Source organism: Perissodus microlepis, chromosome 23, assembly GCF_051167445.1.
Source record: "Perissodus microlepis isolate ML-2025 ecotype Zambia chromosome 23, ASM5116744v1, whole genome shotgun sequence".
In the NCBI taxonomy this organism is placed as follows: Eukaryota; Metazoa; Chordata; class Actinopteri; order Cichliformes; family Cichlidae; genus Perissodus; species Perissodus microlepis.
In genome coordinates, this window is record NC_140482.1 from 22,558,007 (window position 1) to 22,580,078 (window position 22,072).

Consider the following 22,072-nt stretch of genomic DNA (forward strand, 5'->3'; position numbering starts at 1 on the left):
GCTTGCTGGGGTCAGTATGAACAAGCTACAACTGCAAAGTCAATAAAGTATGCACCAAAATATAGATTATTTTAATTCAAAACGGTATGGCTGTATTTAATGTTTTCACTTGGGGAAATGCAGGCTATGGTATTATAAAACTGTCTATTCATACAGTAATGTGCAAAAGTCTTGACCCATCATTTCTTTATATTCTGCTAGGAGAATGGGGAATGAGTGCACCAAGTTTTCTGAAATGTGCAAACATTCATGGAAATACAGTATAAAGAGTAGAGTTTATAGAACTTATAGAAACAAACTTAAAAGTCAATATTTGGTGTGACCACCTTTATTATTCAGCACAGTCTGAACAACATTTCTTGAAGTCTGTGATGCCGGTGCCAATCAGGTGAAGTTCCAGATAGTACTTCATGGTGGATCAAAGTCTGATTTTACTTTTCTGTGATCTCCAGCACTAATGGCTGAAAAGCAGCCACAAACGATGACAGAGCCTCCACCCTCTTAGACACTCACTGTTGTACCTCTCTCTTAACCGTCTATCATACATACAGATGATGATTTGTACCAAAAATATCATACTTGGATTCATCACTCCATAAGAGCTGTTGCTACACTTGACGCTATGCCCAGGTAGGCCAAGTTTTTAGCTAATAGCACTAATAGCTAGTTTTTGGAAAAGCCTGCTATTAACAAAATACCTAAAACTTCAAACTGCTTCCTTGCTAAATTGTTTGCTATGTGCTTTAATGATTCATAGGTCATTGTTAAGTGGGTTAAAACTTTAGAAGCTAGAAAAATCTGGCTTCTATGAAGAAAAACATAAAGAAATGAGGGATGGCTTGAGACTTTTGCAAAGACAGTCTAAATCTCCAAGGTTTGAACATTGTCAAGTTCACTCATTCATTCTGAAAAGCTTTCAAGTCATTCACATCACATGAATGATGACATGCACAGATTGATTGTATCGTAGTTTTAATGGCATTATCTGTTTATCACTTACGGTCATGTCCTTCGGCTGAACATTTAATGCACGCTACTTCCAACGGGTACTACATTTCATCTTTAATACTTTGTATTAATAGCCAGGTGTACTCAAAGGCTAGTGTATAGTATTAAACCAACAGTAGTCTATAAGCTAGAGCATTAAAACACACCTCGAAACATCACATATGTTGAAGGCTTTTCATTTTTCAATGCATACAGTACAAAACACTGATAACAAAGCAATCCGAACAAAGTCAAAATCACTAAAGCATAGTCACCGACGCTCCAGATGACGCCTACTGAATATCTAAGTGGGAAAAGGGAGTCTTATCTCCACTCACTCCCCTCTAAAAGTAATCTGCAGCTACATCTTACGCAGCAAGCTGGATTCTATCATTTAATCCTTTTTGGTGGTTAAGACTTCAAATGTCAGTGTCATTGTACGAACTAAAGACACATACGCACAGACAGATAATACATAGCTTACTCTGATGTTCTTTGTTCCCAACCTCTTTACAGTTTTTCTTTTTCCTTTTATGTTTTGGGATGTTTGATGCCACTTTAGATCTGGGCCATGTCAGGGAGCTCCAGCTCTGTGAGGTACTGGCTGCAGTTGGGGTCACCCCTCACGGTCGGAGCTGATGGGATGGGTCGGCCAGTGTGTGGGTCGACACACCAGCACTCCCCCCTCTGACCATGGAGAGACATCTTGCACTGAAAAACAGAATTTATGTTGTAGTTTTGTTACCTGCACGTTTCATGCTAAGCTAGCAGTCTTACTATACATGTTTTATAAAGTGCATGCACAAAAAGAAGCTTATCAGTTCACAATGTGCAATCCCCCCTTTTTAGTAATTCGTGTTCAATTAGTTGAATTGTTATTATCATTATAATAATTATTAATACTGTTATTATTATTACTATTATTATTATCAGTATTATGATGAGAAAATGACTGTAGGGTTTGATATGTCAGTGCAACCGATTATTTTGTTAGAGATGGTGGTTGCGATGACCACCTCCCCTCTCCATACCTGCATATTATCAGTTGGGTATAACCTCCGGGCTTACCGCCCTCTTTCCCAAAAAGCCCAGAGTCACCTGTTTTAAGTTATACTGCCCCCTCTTGTCGCAGTTGGGGATATGCAGGGCATACAGGTCTTCCAGAGGACCTCTGTTATCTCTGAAGGGCATCTTGGATATCCGCTCGAGGACCTGGTCGAGTTCCTGCTGACACTGAGTCTTTAGAAAAAAGCAAACATAAGAACAACAAGCCTGTCACGTCCACAGCAAGGCTGTTTAATTAACTATAACTACATGTGAGTCACCTGCGTTTACAAAGGGCCGTTTTTTTCTCTTCTCGTAATAACAATTCGGATTTTCCTAAATCTTGGCTATTCACAGAATAATATTCAGAAAAACTGAAACTAACATTTTTGTGTTATTGTAAGGTCTTTACCTTATACCCTGCAATAAAAAGCACCTTGAGAATCAAAATCAGAATACTTTATTAATATCTGAGGAAATTATGTGGTCACAGTTGCTCTGAGACAGTAAGAACAGTAAGTAGCTAAACTAAATTAAATAATACAATATATTGCAAAGTTACAAAACACAACAAAATAGCTCAAATTATAAATATCCCAGTATGTTACACAAATTAAATACATATGGTTGACATTGAGGTGTCCCTCTTGTCATACTGCACTTTGTTATTTTGTCTCTCGAGGATGTGAAAATAAACTATTGCAGTGTGTACGTGTGCTTTAGATGGCGATGAGGTGACTGTTGTTAGGATTTGACAGTGTATCAGTAAAATGTAATTTTCAAATAAAATAACCAAACAAAACTGAAACTGTGAAGCCAAATCACAAAAATGTACAGCTCGCTACTGCAAAATTGGCTCTACAGACATATTTTAAACAATTTGCACTATATGAATACTGTACCTTGTTTCATTTATATAGAAGTAAGAGTAGTTTATTGTTATATGCACATATTAATATAGACAGGGTGTTTATTCTGTAGAGTGCAATCCTTATTTTCTTAGACTCGTTTCAGATGGCAGTCATAGAAAGATTTGAATACAATAAATAAATAAAAATACTAAATTATTATAAATAAAGTTAAATAATACAAATAATAATAATAAGAAGAAGAAGAAATAAAATAAAACTAATAAATAAAACCAGGATTCGAAAACACTAGAGAGACAGTACAAGTAATACATGTACAAACAATACAAACAATGACTTGAAGAGACTTGAGTTGTATTCATACTTTTATACTTACATCGTATATTTGTATTGTCTTTTATAATATTATTCAATCGCTTTTTACCGTTAGGGAGTTGTTTTTTTTTTCAGTTTTACTGTGTGAAAGGAGAAGTTGACCTTGAATCTTATTGTACTGGAAAGAAAGGAATTTAATTCAATTCAACTGCAAAGCTGTAGCAAGTGTAACCCATGGGCATCCATAGTGGCATTTAGGTGTGCTGGAGCTTCAAGGCTCCCTCTGAAAATCAAACATCTGTTCATTCATGTGTCTTCTTAATTTTCATATTTTAAAAATTTATTTTAAAATCAATTAAAACCAATTATTCCAATGCACATCAACAGCAGGTTTGCAAAGCTATTGGCACATTTTTGACTCGGTTCAGCTACAGCTAAAGGTCTTTCTGTTTATGAAAGCCACTTGTGAATAATGACTCATCGGTAACCCAAAGAAATCTTGTTGAGAAGTTCTAAAGTTCCCAGCAAAGCAATTTAACCTTTACCTGATTGTTTTAGTGGACAGATGATGGATAAAAATTATGAGGTTTTCCCAAAAATCTCACTCAGAGCAGGTCAGGGGTATTAAAGTTTGAAGGTTCGTCCGTTTAAATATCTTCAATGCCGTCTAAAAGATCAGAACCTGCAGCACCAGAGGGGGGCAGCACATGTCTGTGAAGTCTGAGTGCAGCTGTTCCTCCACACTCAAAGGGACTACAGTAGATGTACTCAGTTTATACAATCTTATATCAACACTAAGCTCTGTTGCAGGGCATAATTCAGGCGATTTCACCTCAGCGTCTATATCTGATATGTGGCGCAAGCTTCATGTGATCCCAGTGTCTCAAAGCAAAATCTTACCAGACTTTAAAATAACCGAGTATTGTAATGATCCCATGTGTTATTAAAATGTAACACATCAGTGTAAATACAGCTGCTAAAATCACATGAGTGTGACTTTGTTAAACCTCTACAGAAATTAAACAGACACGCAACTTCGCCTTGCCTGTTTGGGCCGAGTAGGTTTCACCTCTTCCACCTTATTGGTTTTCATCTTGGTCTTCATCTCCTGTCTGTGTTGGCGTACGGCACTTTCCTTGGGCCCCAGCCAGGCGGCCTCTTTATTGGGCTTTCGGATACCGGGAATCTCGCTCGCGCCATGCTCCGGCTGCAGCTCCACAGCCTCTTCTGTGGATGATGGGTAATGACACAAAAGCAGCAGATTAAGATTTCATTCTAATGCTAAAAAGATCAAAAAGCTATAAAGAATTTTGTTTTGTTTTTTTGGTTGTTTGTTTTTTAACGGCTCAGTAATATTGTGCGGTTTAGCCAGGAAAGTTCTTATGGCTATTGTTCGGGGACACGTTGCTGACAACCTAGAGTGTCTTTGCACTCTCAACCACTCTGTTTCCCATTAACTGTCATTCTCTTGGTAATGAAACGGAATTTTCAGCTGCTGGAAGTGACAGGAGACACACTCCAGATTGCACAGATCATTTTTCAGAGCAACAAAAGAGGTGCTTAGAAAACCACTGATAGCCTTTTTACAGGGTAGAGGTGAGATTGACCTCCGAGACTGAGCTCCATCAGGAATAAATAATACCAGCATGTCCTTTGGAGTAACAGCAATAATTCCTAGCCAGATGGTGGAGTTACACCCAGGACCCATGTATTAACAAAAGTCTAAATTGTGAATTGTTACTAGGAGGTGTTGAAACAAGATTTCAAAGCTAAAAACGGTTGTAAGATACAATGTCATCTCAAACAGTGTCTTGGTGACATAAATCAGCCTAATATCCATGTAAAGTAACTAATTTTAGAATTTATAGACTAAATAGGAAATAAAAGACATATATTCGCAAAAAACAGATTAATAATGTTATTCATTGTGTGTGTAAGACATAGTTAGATAGACAATAAACACAATGTATCATTGTGGAGTTAAAGCTTCAGACTCCTCCAAATCTTTCACTGTTTTCTTCAGTGCATAATATGGTCATCTAAGGCACACGGCTCAGTTGAGCCAATCAGGGAAAGAAATGCTCTTAAAGGTAGGTTGGCAATGTTGAAGATGTAAAACAGCTTGTTTCAGACGATATATGATAAAAACTGTAAAGTGTGACTCATGCAAATCTACCCTTGTATAAATCATGAAACTATGAAGCACAAGGTTCAACATAATCTGTTTGGTGTTTAAAAGCATCAAAATGTTTTAAATGCATTTTTTCCACTTAATTTTGATATAAACACAGAACATACTGTATTTTACACATCTGTGTTTGTGGCTGTTATTTTTATTGTTTGTTTTACTTTTTGTTGCATTTTTACAAGCACGTCTCCTGAGCTTGTGATAGTTTATTTAACGCATTTGACTTTTCCACAAAATGTGTCCAAACCACTGTGAAATGTATCAGCACAATCAGTGAGTCACTGGAAATATTTCCTTTCTCTTAAGAGAGAAGAAACCCCACATTCTTGACCAGCTTATGAGCTGAGAAATGTTGGCCACTACTGAACTTGCGTCATGATGAAGTTTCCATGGTGGCTTTACAGTGTGAATCAGTCCCACGAGCAAATGTTAATGGTGCTGATAAAAAAAATACAATGGATATAATCAAATATGTAAAGTTACACTGTATGGACAAAAGAGATGGGCCGCACTTGTCACAGGTGCATAAAATCAACCATGCAGTATACATTTGTGACAGAATGGGTCGTTCTAAAGATCTCACTGAATTCGAGTGTGATACTATGAAAGTTTTTCCCTCCTTGTTATTCCAAGATCAGCTGTTAGTGGTATTACTGCAAAGAGGAAGCATTTGGGACACATAGCAACTCAGTCATGAAGTAGCAGACCAAGCAAAGTTACAGAGCGGGGTCGCTGAGTGCGTAAAAATCAACAACACTCTTTTCTGTCAGTAACTGCATGGCTTCAAACCTCCACTGACATTAACATCAGCACAAAAACTGTGAGCGGACAGCTTCATGGCATGGTTTCCATGGCTGAGCAGCTTCCTGTAGGTGTGATGTGTAGGAAAACCAGTGCTTTTGTCCATGTAGTGAAGGGGTGTCAAACATATGGCCCATTGGCCAAAAGTGGCCCAGTGGATGGCTTTGGAAAAATGTGGAAATTTTAAAGAAGGACACCATAAAAATTGGACCTCTAACAGTATTTTCACGAGTTTAACTGTTTTCTTGCTGACAAAGATTTAACCTACAGCCTGTCATACAGCAGAGTGATTAACAGATGAAACATTCATTGAGAGAAAACTTTTTTTTATTGTTAGTGTTCAATTTAAGACTGAAACGTTTCTTTTTTTTTAATCTTTACAATATCATTTTCTTTTTTTTTTATTGAAAATGGAATATTTTCTGTGCATTAAGATACATTTAATTTACACAATAAAGTAATTTATTTTTCATTTCCATAACAGTGTAAGCCCAGAGAGTCTTACTGATGGGTCTTTGACTTACTACAGCAGCATTTCTTTTTTCAGTTTGGAGAAACTGAAATGTATCGCCAGAACTGCAATATTTTTTTCTAACCCGTTTAAAGGCTGAACGGTGAAATAATTGACAGAAAATTCTTTCTTAAAATGTTTTTTAATCAGGTGTTCTAGCAAATTAAAAAAATAACTAATTAAATATTAAATCAAATACCTGAGTTTTTGTTTGTGTCACATCTCCCACATTCATTTTTTTTAATTTTTTTTTTTTTACTTTTATTGCTTAAAAACATTTTATTGTGCAATTTTCTTTTTAGGTTTTTCTGTGAAAAAAATCACATTGATGTTTGAGAAGTCTCGAAAACTCACAAAAACTCATGTATCAAATGTGATTCACGAAGCGTTCAGAGGTTTAGACATCTCAGGGATTTCCCTTACGTAAAGTAAGGGAAACATTTTTTAAGCTTTACTGCTCCAGCCCACTTAGGATTCAAGTGGGCTGTACATGGCCAGTGATTTAAATGGATTTGACACCCTTGATATTCTACTACTATTGCTACTAGTTGTACTGGTGCTACTTGTATTACTTCTACTTTGCCAAGGATTTATCATGGTGATTTTGACTGAAATTAGAAGATCCTAGTAAAACCACTTACCCCTGCGTCCATACACATCAAGCTTTTTTTTTGGTTGTGCACAAGAGACCTACACAATATTAAGCAGGTGAGTTTAACAGTGGAGCTAATCAGTAAATACATATGTTTTTTAAAGCCTTGATTTGTGTTGGCAGCCCAAACATATAATACATACAAGTCTATTTTATGCCACTACATTGATTTAATTGTGGTGTCTTTAAAGTGAACTCCAAAATACAGATTTTCAGTTTTCTTTCTAAATGAAATCACCAAGCATGCTACTTGAATAAAAATGTGATCATCTACAGGAGGAAGAACTGCTGTTGGCTTTTCCCTCCCAAAGAAAATGAGTGGCTTAATTCCTGAGAAGAATCAAGCCAAAGTTCAACAATGTTTTTTCCTTTTGTTTTTAATTTGGGGTGACTGTTGCTCAGGAGGCAGAGCAAATCAGCTGGCAACTGAAAAGTTGGTGGTTTAATGCCCAGCTCCTCTAGTCCGCATGTTGAAGTATCCGTGGGCAAGGTACTAAAACCTGAGTTTTGTCCATTGAAGTGAAAGTTAACCTAAAAGTGCTCGTATGAATGGGCTTGTAGTAAGAGAGCACTTTCAGTGCACAAATAGAGTTGAAAAGTTCTATGTAAGTACCAGTCCAAATATATGACTAGTAGTTAAGTGCTTAGCTAATAGTGTTTACTGATGAACATTTAAATATCCAAGTAAATGAGAAAGTGGGTCATTAAATAAAGTAGAATAAATGGAGTAGCACCTAAAATTACTAACCCTAGCTAATAAATGGTAAGCTAAAAATAGATCAGATCCCATTTAAAATGTATATGGACTGGTACTTATATAACACTCTTCTACTCTAACTGTGAACTCAAAGCACTTTCTTACTACAAGCCTCAGCGTATTGCACACACTTCCATAGAAGTCCTCTTTTACCTATCACGTTAGCACCTTGTCTAACATTTTAAGTACACACTAATCAAGGGCAACTTGGCCAAAGTTTCTTTGAAGGCCATCTTAAGAAAGGAACCCAGTAGTTATGTTCCAATCCATAAAAACTCTACATTGGCGAGGAATTAAACCCAGGCCCCCTGTGTGGCAGGTGAGAATTCTTCCATTGTGCCCAAATGAACACAAATAAACATGAGAAAAGCTGTGTGGGCGAATCATATAAAAAAAAAAAGGATCAAAAGAAAAATCACCAAATTCGGTAGGATTAATCCTGTGTGTCGATTTTAATCCTTTTAAAGCAGAAATACACAATACCAGAGGAGCAAACAATGCCCTCAGTGACACTGACGTTAAAACAGGAACCTTAAATTTAAATTTAGGGACAACTGCCTCTTCAAGTCCCTGTAGAAATTCCTCCAGGCAGCTTTCATTTACTTCACCCGTCTCTCCTCTGCTAGGAGTCTTGTTAAACATTAACCTAAAAGCACAAAAAAGCTCTCCAGACAGTTGGAGCAAACAAAGAAAGAGGCCATCAGGTCCAGCCCAACTTGTTGTCTCTGACAACAGAGCATACTTTGGAGTTGAGGGTTGGCAGGGAGTGGAAGAGGAGCGTCTTTCCAAACCAGCAGATTTTCGATGAAAAGATGTTACATGATGCGCATTCTTGCTGCTACAAGTAATATTTCACAAGGTGACTTTATGAGCCAGGACACTGTGTCTTTTTGCTGAACTTTTGGTGGAAATCGTGTATTTCGCTTATGCAGGGCTTCACTTGACACCTGAACGAAAGAAGGGAAATAAGCAGAGACAGTAAAGAAGGTCAAATAGTTGGCCAATCAAGTGGATAGTTCGCAGCTATGCAGACCAAGCTTTACAATGCAGACTTGTGGAAATGTATTTAAATGAAAGCGGCGATGGTGGACTAAGGAGGCATTCCCTGTACCCTGCAAGAGGTAAATTTGACATCCGGTTATAGAATATGATTACAAAAGGCCTAAGAAAGAGCAGGAGAAAGGAAATTTCAAACGAAACAATAACAAGGTGCTGGCGCCTGTTGCCATCAGATAGATCTAGTGTTGTTGGACTTGAGTTCCCCCTACGATGCTGCACTGTGCTCTCTCTGGATTTTCTTTGAGGAAAGCATTTCTTTCCTAAAAGGGGCAAAAGTCAGATGTTCAGATGAGATGTTCACTAAAAGTCTGGGCACGCACAGACACACACATGAATACACAATCTATAGCAGTGCGCTTCCTCTTCAACGCACATACGCACACACAAATACAAAGGGTCAGGACCCCACTTTTAGGGGGCATTAGGCCTCTGCAGTACAAGCCACTCCATAGCAGTGGGCTGGAGATCAGCAGCATCAACAGAGCAGCAGGCCTACTGTCCAGTCTACTGCTTGAATTAATCCCTACACAATAGCCTGAGAGGCTTCCTTTCTATATCTGATCCATGTTGAATTCCCAGGTGGCACGTAGGCCAGAAGTGTCATGTCTGATTGTCCAGATTTTGGTCAACTGAGCAAATGACAGACTTGGCCAAGCCATAGAGAATGGAAAGGTTCAGAAAGGAAATCTCCAAGCACCAAGCATTCTTGCTCCATTGTATACATATTATAACTGAGTACTGTGCAAAAGTCTTGTGGCACCCTTCATTTGTTTACGTTTTGCTGGGAAAATTTGGAAATAGGCGCAACAATTCAATAAAATATGCAAACATACATGGAAATGCAGTATATAAACCACGAACAGAGTTTGTTCCACTCTTTCCAGCTTGGAGGTAAATAGACCACCTTTATTCTTCAAACACAGTCCAAACTCTCTCAGGCAGCTTTCTTGTCCTTTCTTTAAGTAGTCTTCAGGAATAGTTCTCCAGGCTTCTTGAAGGACATTCAAATGCCTCATACCTCCATCTGACCTGTTGCCACTGATTTTCAGTTGAGTTCTTGTGTAATTTTCAGACGTCAGCTTTTTCTCCCTGTTTCCCTTCCTTATGAATGGCTTCTTGACAGCCAGCCTTCCACTGAGAACATTTCTAATAAGCTTTAATGAAAAGTATATTGGCCAGATGTATCTTTCAGGGCCTTTCAGGATTTTTTTCTATTTCTTAAAACATGAATTTTAGGTATTGTTCATCTGCTGTAGCTATTTTTTCACGACTGACACTTCTTCGTTTGTCCGCCAGTTGTCCAGTTTCCTCATTTTTTTTAATAACACATTGCACACCATGCTGAGAAAAACCAAATGTTCAGCTAACAGCTTTTTAGGGAGCACCATGTTAGTGCAAAAATGCTATTTTTTTGTCAGTCAAACTGCTCTATCTTTGGCATATTTTGTTGATTAAAGAAATTGGAACAAATTCAGGGTTTTTCCAACAGGCCACCAGTAACAAAATGCCTAAAGATACAATTTAAAATAGGTTCTTTGCTAAGTTGTCTGCTACATATCGACACAACACTAACCATTTCTTGAATTAGATGTTTTTTCTCATGCTTGAATGATTCATATGTCAGTGTTAAGTGGCTTTGAAAGACTTCCAGAAAGCCTGGAGAAATATTGCTCAAGAAAAAATAACAACAAAGTCTGGCTCCTTACAAAATATAAGGAAATGAGGGGTGGCTCGAGACTTTTGGACTACTGGAGGTACAGCTACTGTCCATTAAAAATGGGGCTCTAAACTTATAATAATGTTAGGGAGCTGCAGACATCTATATTGAACTTCTAACTGATTAACTGCTAGCCTAACCTAAGCCCAGCTTTAGAAAAAATGTATATCTGTGTATGAAGATACGAGAGGTCAAAAACAATATTTGATTTAAATTTGGCAGATCTTGCACTTCTGCTTTTGCAACTCTAGGTTCTTGAAGGCTCCTTCAATTTTCAAAATCGCACGCCTTGTTGATTTCAATTTCAGAAAAGTCTGAGGGATCCAAATCTGGCAAGTAGGGTTGGTATTAAGCACAGAATGTGACCATGTGGCCAAATAACAATCACAATGGCATGAGCAGTGGTTAAAGTAATTTCCAACAAATGACTCCCCATCAAGGCATGTCAGGACAGTGCCTGTGGTCAAAATTGAGACTTCCAAGGACTGACTCAATACAAGCAACCTTTCTGAAAGTTGTACTAGAAATGCCCACCTTGAACTTTAAATCAAGTAAGTTTTGAAAGGTTCCAAGACTGGAAATCACTGTAATTAACTCAAACAATCCTCTCTGACAATTATTTCTGTCTGTTTAAATCTTTGCTTAAGTGTAACTCCAGAGACATCCACTAACTAGGTCAAGCTTCATACACAGATATACTTTTGGCTACCACTTACTCAATTAGAAGTGTGCATATTTTGTGTGTTTGCATACAAAGGTAAAAGGGGAAAAAATTAAGAACAAATGAAGCATCTCTCTGACTCTCAGTAAGTGGAAACAACAGTTACCCAAAATTGATCTCTTTAAATTTTAGAGGCTTTAAAAGGCACAGCTTTTCTCTGTTAACTTCTTAAACATCGCTCTAAGGTGTGAAATAAATAGGTCATATGTCAATGAGTAGATTTATTACAGACTATAATCCATTACAAGACCTAGTGGAGCTGTTTTCTGGAAACACAAACTCAGCAGAGTTTAGATATGTTTACCTTGCAGGCTTTTTGGCCTGCAACAGCCATCTGAAAGCAGGCTGTTGCACAGGCTCCAGCATGTATGTATGCTCTGTGGTATCCAAGACTAGGCATCACTACCGGCAGCCCTGGGTGAACTTTGGGCAGATTTTACACGGCCTAAACAGAGGCAAGCTGTAACACAACAACGCTTAGAGTGCATCACGCTGGCAATAATACTCTGCTACAAACCTTGTACCTCAAAGGTCTACTTTTTAGGAACTGATCATGGTTTTCGTGGTGATGACCACACAGATTTTCAACAAATGTCATTCTTATCCTATTAATCTTTCAACTAAAGTCACAATAAACAATTACATTATAATAACTTTTTAGCATTTTTTAACTATAATGTTTATGGACTATAGCAAGTGGAAAAGTGCTGAAACAAGCAAAGGAATAAAAAAAGGCTGTGGGATGGTACAAAAAAATCTAAAAGAATCCACATTTTGTACTTTTTGACAAACATTTAGATAGAGTCATGATGTTTGCAAGCCCTGAAATACACTCTGCGTGTTTTGGTCAGTAACAATGATTGTAAACTTGACTTTTATCTGTTTAGAAAAAAACTAAATAAGGCACCATTAAATAGATTTCTTTAAACAATGACAACAAAAACAGTTTTTTCTTTGGCTAGGACATGACTTCGATTATAACAAAAATATAATTAGACTTGTACTATTAACTACTGCCACTAGACTATAATAGATTAGGCTTGTAAATCAAAGAATCTTCCCCGATTCTCTACACAGTTTTATCAGAATTAGCTATTGTTTATCTATTATTTAGAAACATGAGTTAATCATTAATTTGTTTTTAAACAATATTTAGTTTTCACTGTTTGCTAACTACAAGTTACTAGGGTTGGTACTTTCAGCTGCTCCCTTTTTCCCTTTTTCCAAGAATCCTCCCACTTATTTGTGCTTGGGAGTACACTAGCCATCAACCTTCCATGTATAATGCATGTGTTAACCACTACACTGCAGAGTTAGATGTTAATCAAAAGTTTCAGTTCACAAACTTCTAATTATCTATCACTGTACCATTTTTTTAATAAAAAAAACAGGTTGCACATATTTTGGTGCTCATCAACAAGCTTCTGCCATAATTCTGGGTGGATATTTGACCACTCTTCTTGGCAAAACTATCGGTGTTCATTAATTTCGTTGGTTTCCTGGAATGGACCTGATTTTTAAATGTAGTCCACAAATTTTCAATAGGGTTGAATTCTAAGCTTTGGAGCTCCAGAAGAGATTATAGAAGATTAACAATTACAGATTCCAAGATCACCCATTCAAACAATTGTACCTAACTACAACTTATTTGAACGTGTCACCGCTTTGTAATGGTCTGAAAGAAGACCCTTAGATGAGAGGAAATTGGTTTGGATGTGTAGGGTCAGGTCTACCATGACCTGGAAACTGCATCAGTGTTGACAGTTAGAGGGTGCTGAACAAGAAAAAAGCCCCTGCTTAAAAATTGGCACCTTCCAATTTGGCTGAAATTTGCAGTTCCCCATATTGACAGGTCAAATGTCTTCTGGGGAAAGTTTTATGGTCAGATGAGACAAAGATTGAGCTATCTGGCCACAGTGGTAAGCAGAGATGGGCAGTAACGCGTTACTTGTAACGCGTTACTGTAATCTGATTACTTTTTCAAGTAACGAGTAAAGTAAGGGATTACTATTGCAAAAACGGTAATTAGATTACCGTTACTTTCCCGTAGGAACGCTGCGTTACTGCGTTACTAAAACCGTGATTTTTTTTGCGAGAATGTCTCATGACAGTGACGTAAGCGAGTGCGACGTTCATGACAACAGCTGTGTGCAGATCAACAATGGATAATATATCGAGTGCGGGAGAGAGTATGAGCGTGCAGCGTTTAAAGCGTGGAAGTACTGACCTTACTTTGAGTTTGATTCCATAAAAAGTGACAAAAACATTAGCGTCAGTTGTGCGTGGGAAGAAAACTTCTTTTTACACCGAAAAAACTCCTAAACAAGCACCGAGTAGCTACGACGTAATGGGAAATTCACAGAGAAACTCGCGGATTCTTCCACTGACCGCTGCGCCACACCTGCACCAGGGTAAACCTCCGCCTACCCCACTCCTGCTTTACAGGTGAAAATAGAGCAACAGGACCGCTAGTCTTTGCTTTTATTTACTTTCTGCTGTGTTTTACTTGCATCTATTTGAAAGACTGAGTGTAAACACAAAAAATATTTTATTTTATGTGCTGGAATGTGCAGAAAATAGGTTTAAATGTTAAACTAATTTCTTCAAGTCAGAGAATGGTGCATATAATTAAATTTTTGCTTGATGCATAAAGTTGAAAGATTAAAACGGATAAAACAAGTTTAAAAAAAGAGACTTTTCCATTTGATTACATTTTGTATGATGGATTATGCAGAAAAAGTAGAATTGGGTTGACAGATCTATCGCTTTATCACCTATTCAGGTTGTAAATCGTGTTTTTAAAAAGTAACTAAGTAACTAAGTAATTAATTACTTTTGAAAATAAGTAATCAGTAAAGTAACGGGATTACTTTTTTGGGGAAGTAATCAGTAATTAGTTACTGATTACTTTTTTCAAGTAACTTGACCAACACTGGTGGTAAGAAGTGTTTTTGGAGCCGTCAAAGTAAGACTTTCAAACCAAAGAAGACTATACCAACTGTCAAGAATGGCTGTGGTAGTATCATGTTCTTGGAGCTGTTTTGCTACCACTGGTACTGGTACATTGGATATAATTGAGTGAAGAAGAACTACCTTCAAATCCTTCAACTTCACCTCAAATCATGAGCCATATGGTTGAAACTTGGACACATCTGGGTGCTCCAACAGGACAATAATCCCAAGCACACATCAAAACTGGCTTTGGAATGGAAAGCAGGCTAACATTAAGCTTCTGGAATAGCCTTCACAAAGCCCCAACCTCAACCCTATTGAAAGTTTGTAGACTATGCTTAAAGGTTGGATGCCAATTTAAATGAACTCAATCAATTCTACCAGGAAGAGTGGTCAAATAAAAACTTACACTCTGGAAAAAGAACAGATCAAAGAAAGCATTAAAAGGCCAAACTTGTGCCTTTGAGCTGATGATCTTCTTACGACAACTGTAGGTCTTTCTGATACTTTTTAAGAATTTGTCCTTTATTAAAACAAGCTCAGAAACTGCCCCCATTTACACTCCCAGTTTCAGTTGCATTTCAGACAGTGTTTGTATTGTCTTAAATCACCCTTGACCAATCTGGAGGCTGGGAAGTTATTCTGGTTCTCAATAGGCAAGAGGAGATTCTTGGCACGGATATGCGTGAAGTTGATGCCTCAGGGGGAGATGGCATAAATACCGATTTTGGGCGAGATTATCTCGGAGCTATTTCAGTCCTGCAGGCTCCGTCTGAATGCCCCTGCAGGTACACAGGAATGCCCCCTGTCAGCTAACAGTGTTATTTCAGCAACCAGATGTCACAGGAGTCCCCCCCGTTCTTTCCACCTCATTTCCCATCTCCATAACAGCAAAAGTAACACTGGAAGACGGTTGTTTTGAGTGGTTGGTTGATTAACAGTACGTTTAGTGAGGTGTTGTTAAGGGGACAACAGCATTTGCTTCACTCTTTTGAAATCTTGTGTGCAGGAACTGGCTCTATTTGGAGCTTTTTTTTTATCAACATGTTCTCTTTCGAGGTTGTATATGTATGATTCCAGTCAAAACAATTAAACGCCCATCCAATCTGTTTAAAGGAACCTTTATTTGGATCCAGGTTTCTGTGGGAATGGAATATCAAGTGATACTGTGCATAAACACAGGGTAGTGGGAAAAATGTGGGTGTTAATTTTAAATAGGAAGACATTTCAGCTCAAAATCAAGTAAATAGGATAACTTTGTTGCCATTTTGTTGCCATCGAACTAAAAAACTTACGCTCTGATATTTTATATCATTATATTCTTAGAATCCAATTTTCTAACCAGGTCACGGGTTCATTTATGGAACATTATTTTGCAAGTGAGTATCCCATTTCTTTCTCCCTTTTCACCACATTACAGTGACCACTTTGACATTTCAGATCTGTTAATCTTCACGGTCTGTGTCAAGTGCCAGCAATCATCTCAGGCTCTCTATCCTCACATTTTGATCCTGTTGAATCCAATCCAGGATATTCAAGACTCCACAAAAACAGTTGGATATTAGGTTTATCAAAGTAGGCTTCAAAGAAATGTCATTACAGTGTATAAATTTCTTATATGAAAACCAGAGTGGGAAAGATGCACCAACATGTTGATCTGAATGGTTTCAGTATAAAGTCTGAGAGCTAAATATTGTCTAAAAGCATATCCACACTGTCATATATATATAGCATACATATAGCAGATTTTAAATCAGATTTTGACTTCAAGTGGTCTGACTAACGCAACTCAAGAACTTGAAAATTTGTATTTCCTTTGTGTATTTCATCTCATAAAGGGGAGCCTTTTTACTAGCATATGCTAGACAATTTCTTTTTTTTTTTTTTGGGGGGGGGGTGTTAAAGCAAAAGCTATATGTCTTTGAATGTACAATTAGCACATACACTTTCAGTGTATTATACTTTACTTATCATGAGATGGTTATAATAATACACTGATGCAGACAACTATCATTTAAACCAGGAACTCAATAATCCCGAGAACAGAGCTGAATTGTGTCGTTTGTGCAGTAGATCTGACCAACATGCATGAGCTTAATCTTAAAAATCCTATCTCGATCAGGCTGTAGACAAACGTATTCTTTACACACCTAATTATAAATGAGTCAGTTTTCTTTCACTCTCAGTCAAAAACCTTCATTATTTGTACAAAGAGTTTTAATACGAATCTAACATGACACTGAAAGGAATTTTCAGTGACGAAGCAATATCTGTTACCAAGTTATGCTATTAATTAGGTGCTTTGGTCAGAACAAAGCACTGTAACCTCAACCACAGACACATATGCCGAAAGCATCACTGCAGTCTTTATCTCACAGTAATGTGTTCCTTTCCTATTTGCTATCTTGTTTTGAGTATTTTCACTGATATTTTTCATTCGTCTCTTGTCATAAGCCTAATCAGGCTTTTGGTTTTGATTGCAAACAATAATTTAATATCACCCAATCTCCTATATCTTCCTATTCTAACAAAAAGCTGTGCATTACTTTTTTTCTTCTTTTCTTTTCTTTCCTTTTTTCCCTACATGATTATTCTTGGATCAAAGAAATAGGTGCTCTGACCTTTGGCCTCTTTGCTGCAGGTCACTTGTAGTGTTGATTAGAGAGATTATAGGGACTGCAGCTGCTCTCGGTGCACTCTTGTATACCTATGATCAGATAAATTCTTTTGAAGAAAAAAAACTGTAAAAATGCCACCTCTAAGTAGACACAGCTTGCTGTTCCTTGTCTTTGTTCCTTTTTAAAAGCTGACATGCTAAATGGACAAAGAAGAAGATGATGTCAGGATGATGTGTATTTATATAAACATCCAAATAAAGCAGCTGTACCATTTCGTCATTTGATTCCTTGCCCAGATGCCAAATCAGCTCAAGAATCACCTCCTCAGGGATCAAATAAATAAAACTACTTAATTATTATATTAATCTTTTTTTCCCCAGATTAATTCCTGGAATAAAGTGAATGCAATGGGTATTAACCAGAACATTTAAAGGCTGCTCTTCATCATCCAGAGACCTCTGTGAGCTGCTTTGTGTTTTTGCTTTTTGCAGATGACTTATGTATCGCAAAAGCTCAGACTCCACGACAAATCAACCTAGCACCTATTAGTGTAGTATCTTTAAAAAAAATGATGGGATGAGCAGCAATTTATTCTTTTGTGACCTTTGAAATTAGCCTCAGGAAAGTGTTTCCAGCTTCACTTTGGTAAAAAAAAAAAAAAAAATTAAAAAAATCTAACTTTCTTTTATCTTCTGACCCCAAGAAAGCTCTGCATGTCACTTAGACCACTCACTGTAATGCTGCATGAGTTTCAGACTTCACTCTTCCATCTGCAGCAGCATTAGCAGCAAAGCTTTTATCCACAACATCTCCAGGTTCAGCTTTTAGAGCTTATTTCTAAGCTTTTACCAGTTTTTTTGGACACATCGAACTAAATCTTGAAACCTTCAACCCGTGGAACCAGGCGCCGAAAACCTCAGAGAACGCAAAGAAATAGTGATGTCTAACAAGCCTTTGCACGATGTGCCCATGTAGTCTGCTCTCTGGTTTTGCTCTTGTGTAACTCTCAGTTCATTACTTTACATGCACTATTCACGTGAGTATAACCAAGCAATTATTGATGCTGATGATTAAATCATAAAATACATCACAAAGCTTTTTTTGACCTTTTGTGCTCAGGGAGTGGGGGTTACACACGAGTCCTGTTTTTGGTAGTTTCTCTATGTTCCAGGACTCCAGTGCCCAAAGTAAACATGTGTCAGTCTGAAGGTAAACTCTGACAAAGCATGGATTTTGGAAATGAGTAAAAATCACACCCCGGTTGGCTCCACTCTACATTCATTGACTGTGTTTTGCGGCCTGAAATTCAGCCAGTTAATGAAGCTGTTTGCTTTTCTTCCTCACTGTGACCTGCCCTTGTTCAAACACAAACCACATAAGCCTCGCTGGCTCCAGGCTTCATTGTGATCCTCCAGCGTATACATCCAGGTAGACGGCCTACAGTTAATGGAGTCAGTGTCAAAGCCAGTCTATAGTTAGGTCTAGTCAAAGCCTAAAGTACACTTTTCCAATCAATGCAGCATTCCTTCAGCGTTCTCCCTCTCTACTTATATATTTCTTTCTCTCCACTCCCCTGGGGGAAATGTCAACATCAATACTACACTGTTTTCTGTGTCCATCCCACTGAGTACAACTTCTGGGGCTTTTGCAGGTGACTAACTCTGCTGCAGTGTTTTAAAGGCAGCTTTTTCAGGAGGGCCAGCTGTGTGGTGCACAGCTGAGATGAGCTGTGCAGAGTGGCTGTTCCTTTATCTCTTGTGTTTATTTCTCTGCGTGCACACTAGAATGACCCAATGCACATTACATCCCCTGCCTTGCAAAATGCTTTAAAAACTAGTCATTTGCTGTAGCACAAATTATAAAATGACACCCCTCAAATGCGTGGCAATGCAAAGGCCATGTATGAATGTAGCAATCTAGCAACTATGAGATGCTGAAATCTGCGTGAAATACAAACTCGCAGTTTATTTAAAGGTGTTTAAAAGAGGAGAAACATGGTTTAGTATCATAAATATGCAGTGAAGAGGAATATGGACAACTTCCCTGCTGAGTCCCCTTTTCAGCCAGATTAGGGCTTAGCCTTCATGACAATGCAATATTTCTGCACTGTTTCTCAGCCTGCAGTCTAGACAGTGTCATTAAAAATTGATAGAAGAAAAGCAGGTTTCCGGTAAACTGACTGACCGCTGGTTTGCTCCCGCTGCTCCTGGCTGTGGGCGCTTGCCTCGATGTCCACTTTGCGCCGACATTGCCCCTGGCCCTGCACCAGTTGCTCCAGGGGAAGCTCCGAGTCGGGCGTCGGGTAGCATCGCAGACCGGTGGAGCACCTCGGGGTGTACACGCCGCACAGCTCGCCCTCTTGCCGGGCGCACACGGGGCAGCACCCGCAGCCCGGTTCGCGCACTATCTCCGCGCATGTCTCGGTGAGCTTTGGGCACAGCGCCTGGCGCTCCGCGGTACAGCCCGGGCAGCGGAACACCATCTCGGACAGAGAGGCACCGGCCAGAGACACGGAGAGGATCAGCAAGCTGCAGCCCGCGTACAACAGCATCGTTACAGGCATGAGGTTTGGGGGAATTATCATGGGGCAGTGGAAGGCAATCACAAGTGTGTGTGTGTGGGGGTGGGTGGGGGGGAGAGAAGGAGCAGAAATGTGCACGCGAACAGGTGAAGCCGGGGGGCTGGGAGGTCTGCTGGGTCCTACACATTCCCAGGTTTGCTCTCGGGGCCAAAGAAAACTTGTGTTCATTAGGGGGAAAATAGGAAGATTGTGGGATTTCCTTCACGGGGAAGAGCAGTTGTGACACTTTCTCATTATATTTCTCGATGGCGTGTTTTATTGGAAAGATAAAATCATCATCATTATCTTTAAATGACCTGCACTGCTGCTCCCCAGCTGAACCAGTTACATCAGACCTTTTTTATGGCCGTATCAAAGCAAAATTAACCTCCTATAGGCGATTACTGGCAAACTATTCCCAAATGAAAAACAGGTTTGTTTGTTTTTTACCAAAAGCGATGTGAGGCTTGAAGTTGAGCTCAAAAAAGAGAGAAAAAAAGACAGCTTGCATATTCAAAGACCACTTTACATTAGCCTGTTTGTTTCAATCAGCACCTTCTCCCCTCAACTCCCAAGAATGTATAAACAAACAAACAAACAAAAGGACTATGTGCAGAGTCTTCCTTACATGGAAAGACCTCCCCACAGTGGCTGACATGTCAATTGACACTCAATTAAAATTTGCCAGCTGCTACCAGCCTATATACCTGTGTACAGTGATGCTACTGTGTGTGTTACACAGCAGTGTTTCCTATTGATTGGCGAGGCCAAGCCTTGAGGTGTCGCGCTCGCCCGCTAAACAAGCGCCATATTAACCCCGTCCAGTGCACCAGACTAATAGGTGTTTATCCAAGGGCCCAGAAATAGAAACGGCATGTGTAACCTTACTCCGCAGATATAAATGCAGATTATTTTGTTTTGTGGGTACCCACTGATTTCATGCTATTTAGCCCCATTCAAGATCGGCATCCCTGGCTCACCTTGGAGGTATGGGGAGGGAGAAAGGGCACATTTGAAGCTGCTTTATATCTCGGGGGTGTGAGTTAGGGGGATGCCCAAAAGGCTGTTTGCACATAGAACCTCATATGTCATTTTACAAAAACCATGGATGGAAAAGCAGTGGGGAGAAAGCCGGTAATGTGTCTGGGATGGTCACCAGCTTATAGGCCTAACACGCCACAGTATCTGCCCCTGTGTGCAAAGTGATCCCCACCAAGGTCAGTTACTTAAATTCCTCCCCATGGAATTATTAAAAAAAAAAAAAACTCTGGATAAATTCTACATTTATAGAGACAAATATGGGATCACTGATGTGCTATGTGCTTCAGTCTGTATACAGAGGGAGTTCTTTATGTAAGAGGCCATCCAATGGATACAATCACCCCAGGGGGCACTTGAATAATAAATAAATAATAGTTATACAGCAAAACATTATTATTCGAATACATGGGAAAATAATAGGTAAGTAAGGAACAGGTAAATAATAGGTAAGACTGTTCTAGGCCAATAATAGGTAAGTAAATACTAGATAAGAAAGTACTAGGTAAGTAATACGTAGGTAAATAATATGCCAGCAGTAGCTAAGTAAGTAATAGGTAAGTACGCAATAGGCAAACGAGTTTAAAAAATGTTTCTAATAGAATTTGCAAACAATATAAAGAAATTAAATGATTAGACCTGATAAACAGCTGGCTAGAATTATGGCCAAAACATTAGAAAAGTCTAACTAAACTCTCACATAAGCCAAAAAGAAAAAAATATTAATTAATGACTAGATTTAGTCAAATCATGAATAAACTGCTTAAAGATAATCTGAACAGAGTTGCAGATAAAAATAGTACATGAATTACTGAAAGAGTAAGACAGTAAATATAGCTGAACAGTTCAAACTGTTAGCAGAATTTTTGTTTGAGAAAACAGTAATCTGGAAGTAGTTCAGATCACATTGAGATCAGATCAACATGAGAGGTGTTGCTGATGACAAGGCTCTTGAATCTATCAGTGAGGTCATTGCCGATATATTAGATAAGAAATGTATATGCTTCAATAGCACTTAAAGCACATAAATACCTAATTAAAAGTAAAAATTCCTAATTTGAATAAGCCAATAGAGTTCCATCTATCTTGAAAAGAATCTCTCATTGTTGATGAATTATTCAAACTCCTATCTAGCCAGTGGAGAGATGAATCACTATCTTACCGATTAATATGATGTATTTAGTTAATTTTACACTGCTAGGCCTGACTGCAAGCCTGTTACTTCACAGTCATCTCTAATTTCAAAATGCATTGTCATTTAAAACAAATAAGAATAAAACCGA

The 22,072-nt window shown here is 38.4% G+C and overlaps 1 protein-coding gene across 1 annotated transcript; it reads right to left on the reverse strand.

Moving 5' to 3' along the window:
* Positions 1-955: 955 nt before the first annotated feature.
* igfbp2a (insulin-like growth factor binding protein 2a) lies at positions 956-19,837 on the reverse strand. The gene is made up of 4 exons (XM_084922581.1): positions 19,376-19,837; positions 4,261-4,442; positions 2,086-2,226; positions 956-1,698 (listed from the first exon to the last, which is right to left on the reverse strand). The coding sequence occupies exons 1-4, from the start codon at positions 19,773-19,775 to the stop codon at positions 1,546-1,548; spliced, it is 876 nt and encodes a 291-aa protein (XP_084778707.1). The 5' UTR covers positions 19,776-19,837; the 3' UTR covers positions 956-1,545.
* Positions 19,838-22,072: the final 2,235 nt, after the last annotated feature.